Source organism: Quercus robur, chromosome 3 (assembly GCF_932294415.1).
Source record: "Quercus robur chromosome 3, dhQueRobu3.1, whole genome shotgun sequence".
Classification (NCBI taxonomy): Eukaryota; Viridiplantae; Streptophyta; class Magnoliopsida; order Fagales; family Fagaceae; genus Quercus; species Quercus robur.
In genome coordinates this window covers 14,336,897-14,359,472 of record NC_065536.1, presented here as the reverse complement: position 1 = coordinate 14,359,472, position 22,576 = coordinate 14,336,897, and the positions used below count along the sequence as shown (strand labels likewise).

Below are 22,576 nucleotides of genomic sequence, written 5' to 3'. Positions count from 1 at the left end.
ACGTGCACGCATTTGTAACTCTAATTTCTACATCTCCACTATCTTAACATGCAATTACTTCTAAACTAGGAACGAAAAGAAAGCAGAGAAATAAGAATAAATTAAACCTACGATTTCAAAGTGAAGAAAGAAAACAAAGCACATGAATTTTTTTAATTAAAAAAAGAAAAAGAAAAAAAAGAACTTACATTAACTGCTTGAAGATCCTCTTGATCATTTGAGCAAAGCCAAGTCGTACAAAATGGGGTTACAGATGGATATCAAATAACAACATTCTCCTTGTTTTGAAAGTTTCACTTTTAATATTTCTTTTATAAATAAAAAGTACTTTGACTTTTCAGATTGTATAATACTCATAAAATCAAGGATGTAGAACAAAGCCCAAGAGACAAGGGAACCTTATTTAGTTAATTACATATTTAAAAGCTTAGTTGGTTCTGTCTATTGATTTCAGGTAAACAAAACGAGAAGTAATAAGCATCCCATGCAAATTATTCATGACTAACCATGCCATATAGTTTGAATTGATAAGACTTTTTTTTGACTGAGTGATTGATTCGTGCATTGTTGCTGGTGCCTAAAGCTCTCTTGTACATATATGCCGGGAAAAGTCATTGTTCGATTTGCATTGTAAGCCTAGTCAACTCACGACTGACAGCTCAAACCCCAAACTAAAGCATGGGTAATGTTTATTGAAGATGCACCTGAAATGCCACCTACAAACTTCAAAAAAAAAAAAATATATATATATATATATATATACTACAAATTTTATTACATAAATCTACAAATTGATGTGGCACTTAAATTTGTAACATATCATTTTGTAAGTCAATTTAGTAAAATTTATAGTACATTTAACACTATACTCAAGTATATTTAGCACTTTATTGTTGCCAAACAAGACACGATCCAAGTGCACTCTTATTTTTCTTTCTGAAAATTGTGAATTCACACAATTTCACAATTTCACATGTCAATTCATACAGTAGTACATGTATGGTGAGCGTGCAACAAAGAGTGTTTGATTATCATTACTTTTTTTTTTTTTCCTTTATGGTTACTATATGTTTTTTTCGAATACTTTATGGATACTATATGACTTGAGCTTATGTGTTAGTTTTATGATAATTAATGTTTATTACTAGGCCAAAATATTAACATCTTTTTTTAGTGTATTATTAAAGGGTAAAAAATTTTGTCATTTTTTTTTTTTGGATAATTCAATAGTTATAAAATTATAAAAAAATTATAATAGGAAAGGGAAGATTTTGGACCCTAAATGTCATCAACATAGATGACCCAACCAATTAAATTACATGACTTTTGACAAAAATTCATTAGTTGAATGAGTTGGAACCCAATACACTTCTAAAAGAACTTATTATTATCATATGTGCAGTGGCGGCTCCAGGAATTTTGTTTAGGAGGGTCACTACAAAATTTTAATAAAAAGAGAACTTGAATATATCGAGTTATTGAAAAATAATAATAATACGTAAAGTTTTACAATTTTATTTTGTAAGTTTTCAAATTTTGAATGTTACATGATAGTTCATTATGAATATCTATTACCAACGTGGGTAGCTATGAGTCTATGATCTTTTTATTTTGTTAAGTTTGTCTAACAATTTTATCCTTATACAATTGTTATTATCTATTTGACTTTGTTTTTTTTAAAATATTTTAAGACTAAATGACTAATTTCAACTCATTGGTTCCGTATTAATTATTGACGCACACAATTACATTCATAAATTATACACTATGTGTTTACTTAACCAATTAAATGCTTAAACAATCACTAACTTTACAATTGTTTTTTTGAATTTTACTAACTTTATTACACAAAGTTATTATAATATAATAACAATACACACACATGTAAAAACAACCCTCTCTATTTCTTAATTATTAAATTATATAAAGTTATATTATATTTATATTGTACATATAAACATCCACACACATCATAATTTACAAAAGTATGTAACATTATAACAAAAAGTAATGTACACAATCAATATTAAACACAGTTACACACATATAATATAAATTTATAAAAAAGAATTACACTTACAATTCACAAACACCTACTCTTTATTCTTAAAGTCGAAAATACTTGTAATAAAGATGTGCAAAATTTAAGTGTGTGCAAAAAAAATATTTTTAAAAATAAATTAAAGTATTAAACTAAGAAAAAAAAATATATTATATATATGGTTTTTTCTTTTGAAGTCAGGGGGTTCATGAACCCCCATAATATGCTTTAGCACCGCCCCTGCATATGTGTGGTGACAAAACCAATTGGACGGAATCCTTTTCCAAAAATGTAATTCTATTATATTTTCAATTCAAAGAAAACTAGAGAAGTGGAGACAAAACCAACTCCAGAAATTATCCGGCACTTGCAAAATATTAATATAGCTCTGACAAAATAACTGCCTGGATTGGGCTTGTATTACGATTATTATTATTTTTAAAAAAAAAATTTATATCTTAAGTTGTATTTTTTTAATAGAAAAATTCTCTTTTAAAACTAGTACATAATAATTTGTTATTTGGGATTGTAGATGTCATCATAAATTCATATTATGTTGTTATATCTTTCATGTCACTTAATAATTATGGACATTCTATAATAAACAAAGATGTTGCATGGATTGCCGCTGCCACTGCTGTCTTGAGCTATATTGAAGTTAACAGTCTAATACACTTTGCAGCCACCTTTTTCTAGTACCCATTGGACATGTTATAGGTAGAAAATGGGGTCATGGTTTCAATCTAGCGTGAATGGGTACTCAAAGCTAATTTCTATGTATCTTACCTCTTGATGTTTTTTATCATCTATTTGAGCCTCTTATCTGTTTTATCAATTAGAATTTGATGATTTTCTTATTTGTTCTATTATCTGTTTTATCAATTGGAATTGATGGTTTCCTTATTTGTTCATTACGTTGTACTTGTATTTTTTTAAATGAGCTTCTTCACTCTGTTTCATTTAATAAATTAGTTTTGATCTGTACAGGTGGGCAGATTTCTGTGGTTCAGCCGTTCAGGCTCTGTTGGAAGAGCTACTTGGATAGTTTTTGACATTCATGCAGGGTAGAGATATCAAGCCACGCCCTCTCCATGTAGCCCCAACGCTTGCTTGAGAACATTTTCCAAGTCCACAAGATGTACAAATGTGCTAATTTTGCTCACAACAACTTAAACTTTTAAAAGGTTTGAACCTCTAATAGGTCGACTCACCTGAAAGGAGCTCATTATTAACAAATTTTTTATAGGTCTGAAGACTGAACCACTAACAGGTTGACTTGTCCGTAAAGATCTCTTTATTTCATCTTAGTAGAAAAAGTACAGTTTTTTTTTTCTTTGAATTTTATCTTGTCTAGTGATAATTTTACTTTTATTCAACCTTTTATTTTTAAGTAAAATAAACCATTGAAAAAAGTTATAATAAACAATTTAGTCTTATAAAGATGAAAGCTTCCCTTGGGCTAGTTGTAGCTCGTTTCATAAAGTAGGTCTCCCACAAGGATGTGGGGTCTATACTTGTGAAGTTCACATATATGTGACTATGGGATGCTTATTTTATTTGGAAATAATTTGGGCCTTGCAAGGGGCCTAAATAGGGATTTGGATTCACTCACCTTTAAGGAAGGTGTCAATGCCATGGTGTGGGCCTTCATGTTTGTGAGAGGCCCACTATTAAGAGTTGAGTTTTGGTGTGAGGCACCTAAGTGAAGACCAAAATAGTAAGAAGATTGGGTAAAAACTTGGGATGGTGTTAGGCACCTAAGCGCAGAAAATATGATGGGTTGGCCTCTATTTGTACTAAGCCATTTTTTAACACGGGTCTCATTCATTTGGTTCCCTCTTAAGCATGTATAATGAAAATTTGAAACTAAATACATACAACACAGCTTAAAAGAGTTGTTATTTACAAGGTGAATGTCCTAATTTTATTTATGAATCTTAGGTCCTACATATAAAGGTATGTATCAAACTCAAAATCTCTTATTTTGATACCACCGGTAGTTTATCATAGTTTCAAAGTAAGAGGTATTTGTTTTTCGCTCTCGAGAAATTAGTTAGAGATCCTACTATATGTTTTTCACCCGTTAAAGATGAGCAAGGATGAGTACAAAATGCACTACTTGATTAAAACAATCCATTATTTGTCTACGAAACAACCAGTTTCACTAATAAAACTTTGTATGATTTCTTGGACTATATAATAGCCTTGTCTTAGCTCCAAAGTCCCATGACAAAGCTACTATGAGTCTACATGAGTCTCAACCTTATGGCTTATACACAACACACCAATACATTCCGGCAAACTTGTTGGTCCAATCCAATAAAGTCTACACGACACCCCCCAAAAAAGAAAAAGACTACATCACATGTTCAACGATAGAACCTTATAGAACCTACTTTGAACAACTAAAATATAAATTATTTATAATGTTCTAGAATTGAATCATTAATAAATTAAAAGATTAATCTTCCTTTAAGTCATCCTCCAAGTTATCAACACCATTTTTCTCTCCTGCCTCACTTGTGCTTGCATCAGTCTACAATAAAAGAGGTTGAAATCAATGGCCCAAATGAAAAATTAATCCAAAAACATGAGCTGAAAGAAAATTAATCCCAAAACAACACAACACTACATCATAATCAAATAAACAGTCTCATTCTTAATTTCTTATCTACCAAGTATACATGCAATTGACACCAAAGTCAGAGGATCCACAAGCACAAGAACAAATTAATATCATTACTTTTCAAACCAAATTCCTTAGAAGCAAAACTAAGAAATTAAGAAGATTAAATTTGTATTTCTATTTCAATGATTCAGTGTTATAAGCGAATGATACAATGCTTATGCAAAAAAGTAATATTTTGTGATTACGTATAGGAGAGATGAGCATTTTCATCACCATAGAAGAAATATAAGTTCATATATAAAATGGAAATCTATCTAAGTCAGCTTTTTTTTTGGTTGTTGAGGGAATTATATAAGTGAACCAATTGGCAATTTAAAACAAAATAAAAAAAAGCCAAAGTGGTGTGTGTATTTGTCATTTATTTATTTATTTTTGAAGCCAAACTTAAGACTAAGTTAAACTCACTGTTTTAATTTAATATATAAAGAAATCCAGTATCAAACAAACTCTGATTAAATTAGGTTTGATGTTCTCCTAACAAATTTTAATTAAATTAGCTATATTCTTTCATACAAATTCTCTAATTTAACTTTTTATTTATTTTTTTATGGGAACTTTTTTATTTTTTAATACTTAATAATTAAATGTATATCATTTTTTTTTTATAAAAATATTTACTATTCTAGTGCATTGTACCTATTAGCGACCATCAGTGACAAAGCAATATTAAGAATTGCAAGTGTTACGCATATATTTAATAACCTTATGTTACCTTAGAAATTAGGATATGTGATCATTGGGTCCACAGCGCATGCCACTTTCCTTGTGTTTACTCCAATGAAAATGCTTTTAAAAAATACATAAAATAAAAGCATTAGAACATTACCTTCTCAGTGAATAATTGTTGCACGCATGGATCATAGTTTTCCTCCCAAAATCTTTTTATGGCGCTATTCACATCTTCCTCTGGTAACAGTTCTCTTCGCTCTAGCCACCATTTGTTTTCGTCCAGTCCAATTTTCTTTAGCTTCGGCATGCTTAGGACTCCATTAGAGAAGATCTTCATTTCCGGGCATCCGGTCACACATAGATCTTCCAGTGATGGGAATTTGATGGTGCGATTACCCAAGTGGAAGCTTCTCAGACTGGGTAAATCATTAAGGTACAAATCTTCCAATTGATTGAAACAAATCTCATCTCCTGCTTCACCTTCTCCCTCGTTTGTGACTATTTCTCTCATTCTTTTGCAATCAAATATATACAATTGTTTGAGTTGGACCAAACTTTTGACTGTTGAGGAAGTTGCAAAACTAATCAACCCATGACATTTCACTACACTCAAAGAGTATAAATTTCGGAAATGCATTGAGGATGGCACTAAATTTTTTAATCTGCCGCATTTTATTACTCTCAGAATCCCCAAATTTTGAAATGCCCTACCTTGTTCAGGGTTTTCCTTCCACAAAAGCATCAACTTGGGCATTCTATATAGTTTCAACTCTGTCAAACGTTCAAACGTCCCAGCATATTGTCCTTCGTTATCGAAGAAAAGATTAGTGACGGAAAGAGACTTAAGATAGCGTAATCCTTCAAGAAATACCGAAGGGACTGCTATCAATTTATCATCTTTGCCGTACAAACTGAGAACTTCTAGTTTGCAAAAGAACTCTCCAAAAAGTCGACCATTTGTCTGATTCATGGTTTCATTCCAATCCAAATTCAATTCTTTCAAGTTAGGGAGTGTATCCTGGGAAAGATCGAAGTATTGAACAAAAGAAAGCAGAAGTTAGTGTTCTCTAAGCAAGTTTGGGATAATATTCCCAACAATTTCAAGTGGGACCGAATGTATGTAAATCGAGTGGCTATCTAGAGAGGGAGAGCAACGTGCATCGATGCATCTCCATTTATTATCCTATGTAATAATTATATATAACATCTTCTCAGGTGGATATGAATTTCCATCTCCCCCGTAAAGGTAACCCATTCCTATGTAGTTGTTATACAAGATAATACCTCTTACATGTTTTATAGTTTCTTTTCAAGGGATTTGCTTCCAAACAAGATAACACAAACACAAAAGTATGAGTGCATGAATGCACACAGTTTATTTTATTTTATTTTTTAAATTATTTTTAGGAAAGATAAAATATAAAAAAGATCTTATTGATCAATTCAAGATACTAATTGATTTTTAGTGTTAAGTAGATTCAAACTCACATCTCTTATTTGAGCATAAAATATTTTACCAATTAAACTAATTGAAACCTACAAGAAAAATTCTTAGTTTATAATATTAATAACTACATATGAAATCCTAATTCGATTGAAAGAAAATCCTTTTATATAAGGATTTATCATTTGGACATCTCAATTAAGTCTTACATAATTTTTCCAAACAATATAAATAAATAAATATATATATATATATATATAAAATATTAAGTGGTCATGGACCTACCCAATATATATCTAATTTCTTGTTCCGAGCATTTACTTAATGTAGCCTTTTTTGTTTGGAGGTTGGCTAAATGTAGCTCTGTTTGTTAGAGCAAGATTTGCTCAGCTAAAAGTTAGTATGTATAGCTTCAACACAACTATAGTATAGCTGGAAATTAGGCTACTATAATCCAACTACTATATGTACTCCGGCTAGTCTTTTTGTTTTTTGTTTTTTTATAAGCAGACTAGTTTTTTAAATATTAACAAATTGTTATTAATTTTAATTTTTTGATTATTTTAGAATAATTACACTTAGTGTCATATCCTTGTTAACAGAGAAACAAGTACAAATTCATACCTTTTCAATAAGAAAGAGGGGCTGCTGAATCGAAACATGATGGCCCAACTCATCTGTATTTGGGAAGCTTAATTCATTCGAAGCAATAATCTTCACTTTGTTGCATTTGCGTATTGTCAAACTTTTCAGCAATGGCCACTCTGAGGTGTGCTTTCCGGGATAGAAACACTTGAGTTTAGGCAATAATTCAAGACTTAGAAAGGTTATTCTTGGGAACACAAACTTAGTCGTTGTTTCCAATCCTTCTTCCAAAGCAATGATTTCCTCCATTGATCCACAATCATTTATAAATAGACTCTCAAGTTGTTCAAGACTTTTGGCCACCGAGACTGGAAAAAGACTTTTCAAAGTTTTACATTTAGAAATGTAAACTTGACACAGATTTTGAAATGTTAAAATTGCTTCAAGATCCGAAGTCCATACATGCTTAAGTTTTGGTAAATTGATTAGAGTCAGGTGTCTCAACTGAGTGGATCCCTTATCACATATTTCATCAACATTTGTCCCTCTAACCTCAAATACCTCTTCTACCAAATTGCAACCACTTTTCTGCAAGTTTTTGAGATTCTGGAGTCTTCTCAACATATTAGGCGGAAAAATATTCATTAGATTTTTACAATTGTCAACATGCAATATTTGTAGTTTGCAAAAAAAATCTGGAACGATTTGGTTGTGCCACAACATCTTCAGGTTATCTATGCCTTCGATGTATATTTTCTCCAAGTTAGAAAATGTAACCTACAATTCACATATAGTTATTGAGTCAATTAGCATATATTTATATTGCCTAACATAGTCAAGAAAAATAAGAAGATAGATGTAATTTAAATGGGAAAAGTTGATTAAATCAGATTAATGATGGATATGAACGAAGCTACTAGAACATGGAGTAGGCTAATAAAAGAAATGAAAAGAGAGAGAGAGAGAGAGAAATAAACCAGCCTTATAACTGAAGAGAGATTGTGTGTCCATACAAAAGTTTATTACTTGAAGCTCTTTCTAAAATGTGATGTCTGTGCTCACGAAATAAAGATGACATTGCTTTTCAGGGATAAAAATCCATTTTAAATCCTAAGTAAAATCTGGTTTTGGTGAAAATTATTTAGCTTAGAGATTATGGTGCGGTTTGGATTGGGCATCTACGTTTACAAGTTTGCGTTTTTTGCTTCTTCTTCTTCTTCTTTTTTTTTTTTTTTTAGTACGTGAACAGTAACATCACATGGATTCACTGTGCAAGAGACAAAATTCACTGTTCATGCACTGTTCACGGATTCCACAGCACTATTCACACATTAAAAAATTATTTTGCTACAATGTTTTTAGTTTTCAGTTTCAGCAAAAATAAGTTGTATCCAAACTAACCCTATATATATATATATATATATATATAATCATACAATAGATTATGAATTGGGCTTAAGTCACATGATGAGAAATTGTTAAATTGTTGTGCACTAATGATAAGGATAATAAATGGTTAATATAACATAATTGAGTTTATATCCGGCCCATAGAGTTAGGCCTTTTGGGTTAAATGTGTTTCTATATGTTATATTAATTACTAAGCTGAAAACTCCCCAAAATGCTTATCTCCCTAACATGTTTATCAAATGATCACTATTATCACATTTACTCCAAATAATTATCTCTAATTTCTGATATCCAACAATTATCTCTAATACAGACTTCATAAGAGATATTGAGCATAACAAATAACCATTTTAATTTTTCCTAGACGATCATTTGTGGCGGTATGCCACCCCACCAGCATTAACCCCTTGCACTCTTAGCAATGATTAAGGCATTACAAACACATAAAAGCTGCGTTTTCTGAGGAAACAAAAAATAAAATAAAATAAAATATTACCAAAAAAGAAGAAGAAGAAGCAAAATAGGAGTAGAGAATGGCTAAAACTGATAGTTTTGATCTAGTCTTGTTTTCAAAAATGAATCTATCACTTAAATAAATCTTGTTATTCTTCCTGACATTATAAACATATGTATGAGACACTTACTAACAAAACAGTGAAATGTCGGCTTCATGCTCAACTTAATATGTGCATATGTGAAGATTATCAAATTCAGTAAAATATATCATATTTTAATGATACCTTTTCGTTGAAAAGTAGTTGAGAATCAACATCAGAATAGAAACCCATCAAATTTGGTAAATTTCGTAGAGTCAAAGAACTCAATTGAGAGAAGTCCATTGAATTTGTTTTCATGTCGTCAGTGATGTCGTCAACTTGTATCTCATGTTTTCTTTCCTTTGCAACAATTGCACGCATTATCTTGCAATTCTTGATCACTATTTCTTGAAGTTGCGAAAAGCATCCAAGCATGGTTAGGGAAAAGACAAATATCAACCCATCACAATTGCTCACTTCTAACTTTTTCAAGCTGTGGAAAGAACCCATTGCAAGTTGGTCATGGTCATGGCATATCTTTTCCAAATTTATCATATTATCTAGAGAAAGAAACTCCAAGAGAGGAAAGACAACACATTGAACCCCCATCAAGTTAATGATATATTGAATCTCAGTGCTGTTTCGAACATAGAGATGCTTCAATTGTGGAAAGCCTTCCTTGTCAACTTCGTAAATAATATTTTCAATACCCTCCCCAGGAGCCAGATCAAGATATTCACACCTTTTCAATAAAATTTTAATCCCTTCCTCTACTTGAAAGCTTTTATCAAGTTCAAGTTTCACCATTCTTGAGATTTCAAACTCATCATCGCTGTCACTATCGCTGTCACTATCCCAATCCCAATCCCAATTATTGCCTATTAATATTTCATATCTTTCCAATTTCTCAAAAAACAAGGCTTTTGGTAGAATCTTAGCATTGGGAATATGTATACATAATGTGGTCAAGAGTGACAAATAGTCCAACTCTGAGACCCTAGTATTGTTCCTTTCCGTGCTTTCTCCATCAACCTGCCATTGATTAAAACTACTCTTCATATATAATTCTTCTAACCTTTTAAGATTCGATAATACATTGGGTGGAATAACTACAAGCCTGGTGCATCTTTTCAAATCCAACAATTGAAGGTGAGTCAATTGTCCTATTTCAATAGGTAACTGTTTGATGTTGGACCCTGATAGGGTAAGAGCTTTCAAATTCTTTAATTCTCCTATTATAGCCACGTCTTCTAACTCACACTTACGCAAAACCAACGTTTGGAGGTTGTGAAGGGATGAAAGGGATGAAGGAAGTGAAATACGTGCTTCAAACAGAACTAAAATTTTGAGCTCTTTCACCCCTTCAAAAAAGTGATTAGGAATTGCCAAAGAATTGCCTTTACAACCCAACAAAATGAAGTTAAGTTGTGGAAATTCCAACCTTTTAGGAAGATCACTGAACTTAACATCAAAAAGTGCGATTCCAATGGATTCTTTCAAGTTTTTCATATTTGACCATTTTTCTGAATCATTGGAACTTCTTATGGTTAACATTTCCTTATCTTTGTCTGCAATATAAATGGCGACATCACGAATGACGTCATGCATTTTAAATGAACCACTTCCATTACCTTCCAACAACAAGCAAGAATCTTTTAGACTTTCAACCAATCTGTGGACCCTATTTCTCACCTCTTCCATTGTATAAACATCTTGAAAGAAACCCACCAAAATTCTCCATAACAATGCTATTGGTATGACCATATCTTCTTCAAATAAACTGCAAAACAAGAATAACGATTGCGCTTCCTCAGTTAAAAAATTATAGCTCAACTTTATACTTTGATATACCTTGTTATGCATTTCTTTGATATCCATTGGATCTGCCAATTTTAACTGTCGCAAGGCATCCTTCCAAACACTTGGATTCTTTTGATTTTTCAGTGCATTCGCAACTGTTGTAATGGCAATCGGTAAGCCAGCACATTCTTTGACAACCTCAACCATGGTAGATTGGAGATTCAACTTTTTAGCTAAATCACCCACTATCTTCGAAAACAAGTATTTTGCTTCATCGTTTGATAAAACTCCAACATAGAATATTTCTTGAGCATCCATATCCGTGGCCAACACATCTCGAAATCTAGACGTTAGCAATAGTTTGCTTCCTTTGTGATCATCCCCAAAAGAAATTCCATGAGCTTCCAAATCAATCTTATTCCAAATATCATCTATAATAAAAAGAATCTTCTCTTTCTTCAACCGCTCACGTAGCAAATATGCTTTTTGAAAATCAGTGTCCTCATCCTGAAACTTCAACTCCAAATCTTTTGCAATGTCTTTTTGAATCTGTTTCAAGTTAGGAGTTTGGGATACAACTACTGTAACAACCCTTTCAAATGACTTATCTTCTTTGGCTTGTGTAGCAATTTTTCCAACAAGCATGGTCTTGCCCGAGCCGCCCATCCCACAAACTCCAATGGTACGGATATTATCATCTGTTAGAGCCTCCATCACCCCATCGAAAATTAACTTTCTTGATTCAAAGTCTTCATAACCTTTAGTAGAAATTGTAGTACCTCCTGGTATAGGGACACGATGGCCAACTGTCTTGAACGTGCCCTTATCCTTGATATCCTTAACGGCCAATTCCAACTTGTGCGCTCTTCTGCCAAGCTGATAACGAGTCTTCAAATTAAAACAGCGCCCATTGCAACACTTCAACTTTACTTGGCCTTCCTCTTCAAAGAATTTTTGTGCCTTTACAGTGATCTCCTCAACACTTGTTAGCCACCCCTGGACCTCAACTTCAATTTCTTCTACGTTCTTTTGAGCAGCATCGACCTTTTGTTGCACAGCATTTTTAGCAACTTTGAGATCTACAACTTCGCTCCTGAGATTGTCAACATTTTTTTTGTAGCAAATCAGATAACCCATCTGACGTCCGACTGCTCCAATTGTGTAATCCACAATTCTTTCAAAGATCACTTGAAAGGACGCCGTAAGAATCTCCATTTTTTGCCTCTAATTGGTATGCTTTTTTTTGGTTTCTGGGTTGGGCTGTTGTCCTGAGAGTGGAGGCAAAGAAAGGCCCAATAAAAACGATGAAAACGATGAAAGTGTAAACAAATTGAAAGACAAAAGAAGCCAATGCAATGACATTACTTACCTCTCTGTCTTGAAATATTAATATGAAGATAATTGGTCTTCTATTGTCTGCATGTGGGCCGTGAGTGCGATACAAAGGAAAGCTGAAAGCTGACAATTTCCACTGGGAAAAAAAAAAAACGCTAAACCAAGTTAATCTAAAATAAAATGATGATGTAACGAACAAAATAAAATAAAATAAAATGATGATGTATGATTATTTTATCTTAGAGAAATTTTTTTGGCTTATAACTTATAAGCACTTGCATTAGTGCTTGTATATAAAAAAGAAACCACATTTTAGCTAATCTAGTGCAAAATTCACCCATATCATGTCATATAAAATTGTATAATAATATATAATTACTACACTAAGTTATGGTACTAATGCGACAGGTTGTAATAAGGAGGGAGGCAAATAGCAATGAATTATTAATGGTAGGTAGTAGGCATCTACTTTGATCCATTTATCTTTTTTTACTAACAGTTATATGGAAATAAAAATATATGGCGGCATTATTTTCACTCTTTTTTTTTAGTAGAAAAAATAGTTAACGTTATTTATCCCAGTGGCGGAACTAGGAATTTGTATTTAAAAGGCCGAACATAAAATAAGATTAATAATTTTTTCCTAACCATACTATATGTATATATCTATACTATGTACAATAGTTGAATGAGATCACTAAAGATTGCTAAAAGATTTATAAGAAAAAAAAAATTGTCAAGAATCTTGTAAACTTAGCTTACATCGCATAGTATTTCTAAAAGATACATCTAACAGTTCAAATTTTCCAATTTTTTGTTATAATTATTCAAATTGTCAAAAATAACAAACAATTATTGAATAAGTACAAAACCATATAATAATAACCATTACCTATTCACCCAAAACAAAAAATACTCACTTACATATATAATCATTTATTATGTGAAAAAATATATAATTGTTTATTATATTTATATATTATTAATTTAATAACAAATGACAAGTCGCAGAAAAGTCATACATGAAAGTATTGAGATTCTGGCCCGTTTGGTAGAGGAGTTTGAGTAATGTTGTTTGTAGTTTTTTGAAATACGTGTAGGTGAAAAAGTATTGCACTATTGCAAATAGTAATTGTGGGGCCTGGGAACTTATGATCCGGCCCACAATCTACCAGGGTCCAGGGCCCGTGCCGAGAAGGGTATTTGCTGAGGACGAATAGGAAAGGGCCGAAATGCCGGGGACACGGCCGAGGATGACCTTGTCCTCGGAACTCCAAGACTTCAAAGGGAAGAGCAACATCTCGTTGAGGGCTGCCCCCAAAAAGCCCCCTGAAGGAGATGCGAGTAGAATGGAACCCACGTGGGGGTACAGTGTGAAACTGGTTCAGGGTAAATACGTCCCCTCCGCATTAAATGCACCCGCCAACGTCCTAATCATGTTAATGAGAAAAGACGCCTGAACAGGGTGACTTCGATCATCGTGACTAACAAAAAGCAAAGAGGGACAGTTGATAGGACAGGTACCGAAGTAGGCACCTGCCTAATCAACAAGTGGAGGGCTAAGATCAACCAAGAAGGGCTATATAATGTAAAGGTTGACGCACCAAGGAGGAGGCTGGGAAAAATGGCCAAAAACCAGAGCCTCCCAGCCCGCCTCCATGAGAAAGATTCCTAGGGCGAACACGATTTAATTATGTATGAACACCACGACAAACCCACCGTCTGGTGACTAAGGCCTAGCCTTTCAAATCCACGCTTTATAAATGATATTGTTTTGGCCTTTTTACGTGCGAACCCAATATCATTTCGGGTCGCTACAAATTGTGTCCTTACAATTGGCGCCGTCTGTGGGAAAGGCTTGTATCTTGGCACAGGTGACGGGTTGAGACAATCACTCACATCATTTCAAACAGTTGGGTGTAGTGTTTTAGCACAAAGTTCCACTAGGGGCTACGTTTCTTCACTAGGGGCTTGGCCGAGGAGCTAACCCCCCCAAAACCAAGGTCCCACGCCACAGTCGAGGGGTTAATTCCCCCAACTACTTAAATATCAAGTTTTGGACAGAACCAAGGTATTGCATGATCCTCGGACCCAAACCTATGGGGAAACCAACTACTTAAATATCAAGTTTTGGACAGAACCAAGGTATTGCATGGTCCTCGGACTCAAACCTATGGGGAAACCAACTACTTATGAAAATCAAGTTTTGGACAGAATCAAGGTATTGCATGGTTTTCGGACTCAAACCTATGGGGAAACCAACTACTTAAATATCAACTTAAATATCAAGTTTTGGACAGAACCAAGGTATTGCATGGTCCTCGGACTCAAACCTATGGGGAAACCAACTACTTATGAAAATCAAGTTTTGGACAGAATCAAGGTATTGCATGGTTCTCGGACTCAAACCTATGGGGAAACCAACTACTTAAATATCAACTTAAATATCAAGTTTTGGACAGAACCAAGGTATTGCATGGTCCTCGGACTCAAACCTATGGGGAAACCAACTACTTAAATATAAGTTTTTAACAGAATCAAGGTATTGCATGATCCTCGGACTCAAACCTATGGGGAAACCAACTACTTATAAATATCAAGTTTTGGACAGAACCAATGTATTGCATGGTCCTCGGACTCAAACCTATAGGGAAACCAACTACTTATGAAAATCAAGTTTTTGACAGAACCAAGGTATTGCATGGTCCTCGGACTCAAACCTATGGGGAAACCAACTACTTAAATATCAAGTTTTAGACAGAATTAAGGTATTGCATGGTCCTCGGACTCAAACCTATGGGAAAGCCAACTACTTTAAAGAAACCTGGATACTAAGCAGGACCTAACACTACACGTGACATCTCGGATGATGACTATATCTCCATTGAATGAGGGTTAGACATGAGTTCAAGGCTCTACAGGTGCAGGTAAGCTAACGTTCTGAAACATGATTTTAAATGTATCGCATGCACAACTATTCATACGTGTTAAGATAATTAGTTCAAAATTCATAAACAATAGTAAGTATCAAGGGTAACTAATAAGTAACCAAAAGGAAAAAGGAAGAAAAGAATTTCATATACGTGTTCAACAGGTACAAACTACTGGCAGATTACAAAGTTTTCAAAATAAAAAAGAAACTAGTTAATCATTAAACTAGAAACAAATACGAGACCTGGCCAGGGTTTCTACTTCTTTAATTTCGCGTCGGCCACATCCTGGGAAGGCGGAACGGGATCAGTTTCGACGCCCTGGAGGATAGTTCCTTCTGGGGAAGGCTGAACATGGTCAGTGTTGGTACTCTGGGGGACCACAGCAAGGGGAATTGCCTGTAGGGGCTGGGCAAGTATGGCTGGCTCTTCGGCATTAGGCATCTGAGTGTCAACCACGGGCTCAGCAACCTCTTTGGGTACCTCGGGATCCGTATGCTGAGATGCTTCTATCACATCCTGAAACTCTTCCTCTTTAAACGGTTCGCCAGGAGAGGCGCCGACCTGTACAGTATCCGACTGAGTGACCTCTCCCTCATGTTGGTCGCTCACGGCCTTGGAGCTAGTGGAGGTGTCCTCACGGATGGCTGTAGGGTAGAATATGTTCTCCGCTTTCCACAAATCGGATGAAGCATTCACCCCAGCTCGCTTCAAGGCCTCTTCCCAAACCCGGGAGCAGTAAAGCCTGCATACTCCGGGAATCTGGGCTTTAAGGATGGCTTGGGTTTCAGTTACCCCCGCATTATAACCATCATCCTCGGCCGTTTCCTTAGCAGCCTCAACCTCGTTTCTGGCAAATTCGGCCTCCCGCTTGGCCCTCATGGCTTCGTCACGGGCATACTCCGCCACACCTTTGTCATGCTCTGCCGTGATCAGTCTTTTATTTAAATCATTGATCAGCTCCTTGGCTATTCACAACTGATCTTCGGCTTCTAGCAGACGTTTTGTTTGATCCTCGGCCTGTTTTTGGGCGCTAGCTAAACCCGTCGAGGCGCTATCCCTATCTCGAATAGCGTTTGTTAGGGCAGTCTTGGCCTTGGCGAGGTCGTCCTCAGAAGCTTTGAGAGTCCGCATGGCCACTAAGTGCTTGGAGCGTTCATTTTCGGCCGCCTTACTCTGATTGTTCACCTCTTCCTCCATCCTATAGGTGGCTTGGAGAGCCTGTCAAGGGAGATAAATACATCGTGAATGACAAACCGGGAGTGAGAGTTAATAAAGTTTTAGGTTTCAAGAGCCTTACCATGCCCAAGTACCTCTTCGTATTAAGGAAGACCTCCTGCATCCTCATTTTCTTCAGCCCATCCACGTCAGTGGGAAGTAACATGGTTCTCCCTAGTGCATCTGCCATGTAGCCACCCTCGCCATCTCCAAGGTCCCTCATGGACGCAGTTTCTAGCAGTGGCCCCCCGTGAAGCATTGGGGCAGGAAGCCAGACATTTGGCAAGGATTGGGCCTCGATCCCCTTTCCCTTGCCTTGGGAAGATTGGGACTCAGTCTCTTTACCCTTGCTTTGGTGCCTAATCTTCAATTGTTTCGCACGCGGAGCTTCCTCCCTCTCCTTAGAAGGTTGGGATTTTCCCCCATCCATGGTTTCCTTGCCCTTGGGACTCCTTTTTCTCTTTGAATCAGTGCTCTCCGGCCAAGTAGGCAAAACTAGTTGGGGAGGAGCAAGAAGTTTGGGGCGGGGGGATTGTGGCTGTGACTTTGTGGAGGATGACCTAGTCTGGATAGCCTGGGGCGGAGGTGGTGGGGAAGGAACTTTGGGTTGTGGCGTTCCCTGCGCACCCTTCCCTGGCTGACCCTCGAGGAGTTCGAATAAGCTGGTCGGGGGCTTTGTCTTGAGTCCCATCTCGGCTTGAGAAGATGTGCCTACTGATGACAAGTCCGCCTCGGACAAGGCTGGGTCATCTATATCACCGGAAGGATCCTCAGATTGATTGACTAGGTCAAATACCCCAAACCCTTCCTTGGGTTGATCTAACTCGCCTTCGCCCTCCGCTACTTGATGAGATGAGAAGAGGTCCACCAGTGGGATGCTCTCTGGGACAGATGATACTTCGGAGATTAAAAATCCTGTCTCGACCACGGTAATTTTTGAAAGCCGAGGACGGCTGGCGCTGATCACATGCCTAGGGTCGGCAAATGACTTCTGAACGGGAGCGTACCCTAATATTTTGTGAGCGGCTCGAACTTGACCATCTTCGTCATTTACGAAAATTGCCGCTTGTAGAACAGTCTCCAAGTCCACCCGGTTAACTAAGTGAAAATGTCGTTGATAAGCGTGTGGATCTGCAAAAGAAAAACAACATATGCATGGTTAGTTACCAAACCACATCAGATTAGAATTGCGCAAAGGGTCGGCACCCTTCCATTCCCTATACCCCACCTGGTTCTCCTTCTACTATGGGGCACGGATTGCCATCATGCCATTCACCGGAGACGATAAGGAAATCCTTGTTTAATCCCTTGTTGGAATCAGGGAGGTATTGAATTAGTCGAACCCTTTCGTCTCTCGTCTTCATGTAGTAGGATTTCCTCTTCAAATTTTGGAGATTATAGCACCAATTCACGTCATGGTGGGTCAGTCTTAGCCCCATCTTTTCGGTTAAAGCATCCACGCAACCCAGAATCCTAAACATGTTGCCGGTGCACTGGGTGGGGGCTAATCGGAAGTGCCTGAGGTAACCCCTTGTTACCGACCCCATAGGGATTCTCATACCCCCCTCTACAAAGGCGAGGACGGGAATTACTACCTCGCCCGTTTCCCTCTTATAGTGCCACTCCCCCATCTTACAATGCCTCAGACTTATGTTGGGAGGAATCCTGTAATCGACGATGAACTTTTTCATCGCCTCTTCAGTATCGACTAATTTCCTCAGTCTTGATTTAGCCATCTCTATGATTTACTAAACAAACTCAACCAGCGATGGGAGAAGAAAGGGAACTAGAGAAAAATAAACCTAGAAAAGAAAAAGCACGAGTTAATGGAAGCAGGGAACTTACATAAAAGAGGAAAGACGCTTCGGACAGGCTTTTTGTGCTAGAGATAGACTTGAGTTTGGACGAAAGTTCAGATGAACCCAGGGTATACGCGCTAGAACTTTTAAGTGCAAAACTAAAGAGACAAATCCGTTCCCAAAAAACATTTAGGTTTCCTATTGAGAGTAACTGCACAAATTTTCCCGCCCATAAAGGCCAAGGAATCCCCACCGTTTGATCTCCATCATGCCGTAGAACGTGGGAAACACAGAGCCGCTCGCATTTAATGAGGCCACGCTTCACCTTCGAAAGTCTCCAGGAATGTGTCTCGGGCATACGAAAAGTCTCGGGAACCGATAAGTGATAAGGATTGACAGGCATTGACAGATGTCTGATATCATCAAAACCCTCCTATTCGTCCGAGGAGCCGGATAGTAGGATTTTGAGGGGCTATTGTGGGGCCTAGGAACTTATGATCCGGCCCATGATCTACCAAGGTCCAGGGCCCGTGCCGAGAAGGGTATTTGCCGAAGACGAATAGGAAAGGGCCGAAATGCCAGAGACACGGCCGAGGATGACCCTATCCTCGGAACTCCAAGACTTCAAAGGGAAGAGCAACATCTCGTTGAGGGCTGCCCCTAAAAAGCCCCCTGAAGGAGATGCGAGTAGAATGGAACCCACGTAGGGGTACAGTGTGAAACTGGTTCAGGGTAAATACGTCCCATCCGCATTAAATGCACCCGCCAACGTCCTAATCATGTTAATGAGAAAAGACGCCTGGACAGGGTGACTTTGATCATCGCGACTAACAAAAAGCAAAGAGGGACAGTTGATAGGACAGGTACCGAAGTAGGCACATGCCTAATCAACAAGTGGAGGGCTAAGATCAACCAAGAATGGGTATATAATGTGAAGGTTGACGCACCAAGGAGGAGGCTGGGAAAAATGGCCAAAAATCAGAGCCTCCCAGCCCACCTCCAGGAGAAAGATTCCTAGGGCAAACACAATTTAATTATGTATGAACACCACGACAAACCCACCATCTGGTGACTAAGGCCTAACCTTTCAAACCCACGCTCTATAAATGATATTGTTTAGGCCTTTTTACATGCGAACCTAATATCATTTCGGGTCGCTACAAATTGTGTCCTTACAGTAATGCTTTTGCTTTTGAAGACAAACCATACATGTGTAGGACATGGACCAGATTGTAATCTCAAATTTGTCAAAAAAATCTTGTCTAAACTTCAAGGCTTTAAATTTAAACGTCTGGCATAATAGCTAGGACCTGAGACCGTGGGACAAAGTACCAAAGAAGATAAAAATAAAAAATAAAACAACAAACCAGATCAAGAAATCACACAAACAGAGAGAGAGAAGAGAGAGGGGAGAGAATTAGCGAAAGAAAAAAGTCAAAGGCTCACCTGTGGTAGGTGACACTGGGGTTTACCTATCTCATATTTGTTCAGAAGCAGATATGTGACCAGTGATTTTTTTTAGAATGAAGAAGAGATCTTCTCGCTGTCAAATCCAAAAGTGCAAAGCCCAAACGTTATTCAATGAAAATCGAGCAAAAATTAGAATCTTTTTTTTTTTTTTTTTAAGTAGGTATAATATTTTTACAACAAAGTTCATTGATAAATTATTATTAATTCTCATTTTGGTCTATTATTAACATTATTTTTTTTTTACCTACTTGATATCTTGGTTTTGTTGTGAAATTGTTGTAAAAATATTGTGCTTTTTAACATTTTTTTTTATATAAAAATCATATCCGAAAATTGGGAGGGGGGCCAGTTCCAGCATTTCCTTAGAAAAATTTAAATTGGTAGGGATAATTATCATATTAATATATACTAATTAATTTTTTTTTTAAATTTGGGGGGACCAGGGCCCCCTTTGGTCTCAACGTGGCTCGCCACTAATTCTTCCAACATTATGTTGTTCAATGAGAAAGAAAAAAGAGGGGTATTCTTCTAACCAAACAATGGTCTCCTCATTCTCTTTTTATGCATTAACAAGAGTTAGAGTAATACGATTATATCTTAAAGGAACGGTAACAAAGAATACACTACCAAATTGTTCACAAATCAGCTTAATATCCTCCAAGATCCAGACCACTACCAAAGAAAATATCCTTTCCGAGTTCAAGAGATCTACCAATTCAATAAAATAACATTCCACAATGATATTTGAGAAGCTATTTTGTTATTTTGTAGTAGTTATTATCATATATCCTTTATCAGATCCATCATTTAAAGAAATTGGTCTACGAATAACAAAAAATCGAATTTAGTATGATTTTTTTTTTTGGGATAAATATAATATCAATTCTAATAGGTATTTAGGCTCTTGAAATGTAAGTTCTCATGCCGTTTGGTGTCCGAACTCCCTTTTTTATATTATGGACATGGTTACCAATTACCAATAGCATACATGATAAACTAGTTTCTTTAAATAAGGGAAAAAGAAGAAGTTAAGTTTTTGTTTTGATGACAAAAATTGCACAGTTTTATAATTTTATTGTTGAGTGGAACTAGTTTCTCTCATTGGAGAACCTGAGATTTTAAACCTCCTTTCATTCCCTCAAAAAAAAAAAAGAAAAAGAAAAAGGAAAAAATAGAACCGAAGTTCATTTTTGTCCTTGAAAAGATACGGGGGATTCGCAAGATTTTTAAAATCATTAATTTCTTTCTATTTTAATAAAGTCTGTATGTCTCCAGACACACACACACACCCAAAAAAAAAAAAAAAATCTCTATTATGGAAATTACTATTAGAATTGATACTTTCTTTAAATTCTAAAGTTTGATACTTTCTTTCCTTAACTACTCGTATGCCTTTTTTTATTTATTTTAAGGTCAGCTATTACATCCTTAATTAAGCACCAATAGGAACGGTTATTACTTATTAAAACCACAATTACTGAGATAAAAAGAAAAAAAATTACAACCACAATAAAGCAAGAACCATGTGGAAGGACAAATGAGAAAAAAGAAATAAGAAGGTACCTTGTTTTCAAGAGCAGCTTCTTTTCCACTCGGACAGTCTTTCTGCTGAGTATCAGTAAACTAAATAGTTGACGATACCTTCTTCTTTTTCCTTTGTTACAAGTCTTGATAAGTAGAGCAAATTAAAATTAAAATTTATATAACAAAGCGATAAATCAGAGAAACAAACTGCAACAAAAATTCAAATTGAGGAATGAATGGATAGCATAAGCGAAGAAGAATAAGCAAGGACAAAATAAAGGGAACAAAAATAAATGGAAGTACCACTCTCCTTCACACTACAATTTTAGCAGTTTTCTCTTCTACTCCTCTGACTTAGTAGATCAAGGATAGTCGCTATAGTAAACGAGAGCAGCGGTGACAAGCTAAAAATATATCACTTTTTTTTTTTTTTTTTTTGAGAAGTGGGGCAAAATAAAACTAAAACGACAGGATAAAAGAACCGGAGCAAAGAAAACCAAACTAACAAGAAGATGACTTCAACGAAAATTAATGGTGTATGGTAGAAAGTATCAAACTTTTTTTTTTTTGAGAAGTGGAGCAAAATAAAACCAAAATGAGAGGGTAAAGAGAGACGACACAAAAGCTGCTGCAAAAATTAATTCAGAGGACAAATGAAATGAAGGAAAGTACCTATCAAAAAAAGAGTAGGATAGGAAAGGTCTTTCAAAAGGACGGAAGAGAGTTTCTTTTCTTCCTCATTAACTTTTTGGTTTTTTAATAAATATTATATAATTTTAATTTATTACGACTATTTTATTATAATCATTTTATCACTATTTTAAAATACTGATTAGTTTTTGAAGTAAACAAGTTTAAATATCAAATATTTTATTTGATAATAAAAAAATTTATCAATTGAGTTAACTCGAATTTATCTATTTAAAAACTTATGATTTTTTTTTTTTAAAATCTAAAACTTTAGATCTTAGGCACCCTTTACATTGTTAGATATAAAAGAAATATGAAGTCTCTCAATTTCACTTAAACTTAATCACAGATTCCTGTTCTTGGTCAGTTTTCTAATGTCATCACCCACCAAACCTAATAAATCTATGGTTAAGTGTTTTGTATTTGACAATTCCAT

General features: G+C 35.7%; 2 protein-coding genes across 2 annotated transcripts in view; both read right to left on the bottom strand.

Moving 5' to 3' along the window:
- The window catches only part of LOC126717207 (disease resistance protein RPS2-like), a 97,383-nt gene extending 89,237 nt beyond the window's left edge, over nt 1-8,146 (bottom strand). The window contains exons 1-3 of the mRNA XM_050418657.1: nt 7,468-8,146; nt 5,557-6,417; nt 4,434-4,577 (exon numbers count right to left, since the gene is read on the bottom strand). Of these exons, the coding sequence (XP_050274614.1) occupies nt 4,503-4,577; nt 5,557-6,417; nt 7,468-8,073 (1,542 nt within the window). The 5' untranslated portion in view covers nt 8,074-8,146 and the 3' untranslated portion in view covers nt 4,434-4,502. The remainder of the gene's footprint in view (nt 1-4,433; nt 4,578-5,556; nt 6,418-7,467) is intronic.
- A 1,402-nt stretch (nt 8,147-9,548) lies between these two features.
- On the bottom strand, nt 9,549-12,389 carry LOC126719292 (disease resistance protein At4g27190-like). The gene has a single exon (XM_050421862.1). It carries the CDS (start codon nt 12,387-12,389, stop codon nt 9,549-9,551), a length of 2,841 nt encoding a protein of 946 aa, XP_050277819.1.
- Nucleotides 12,390-22,576: the final 10,187 nt, after the last annotated feature.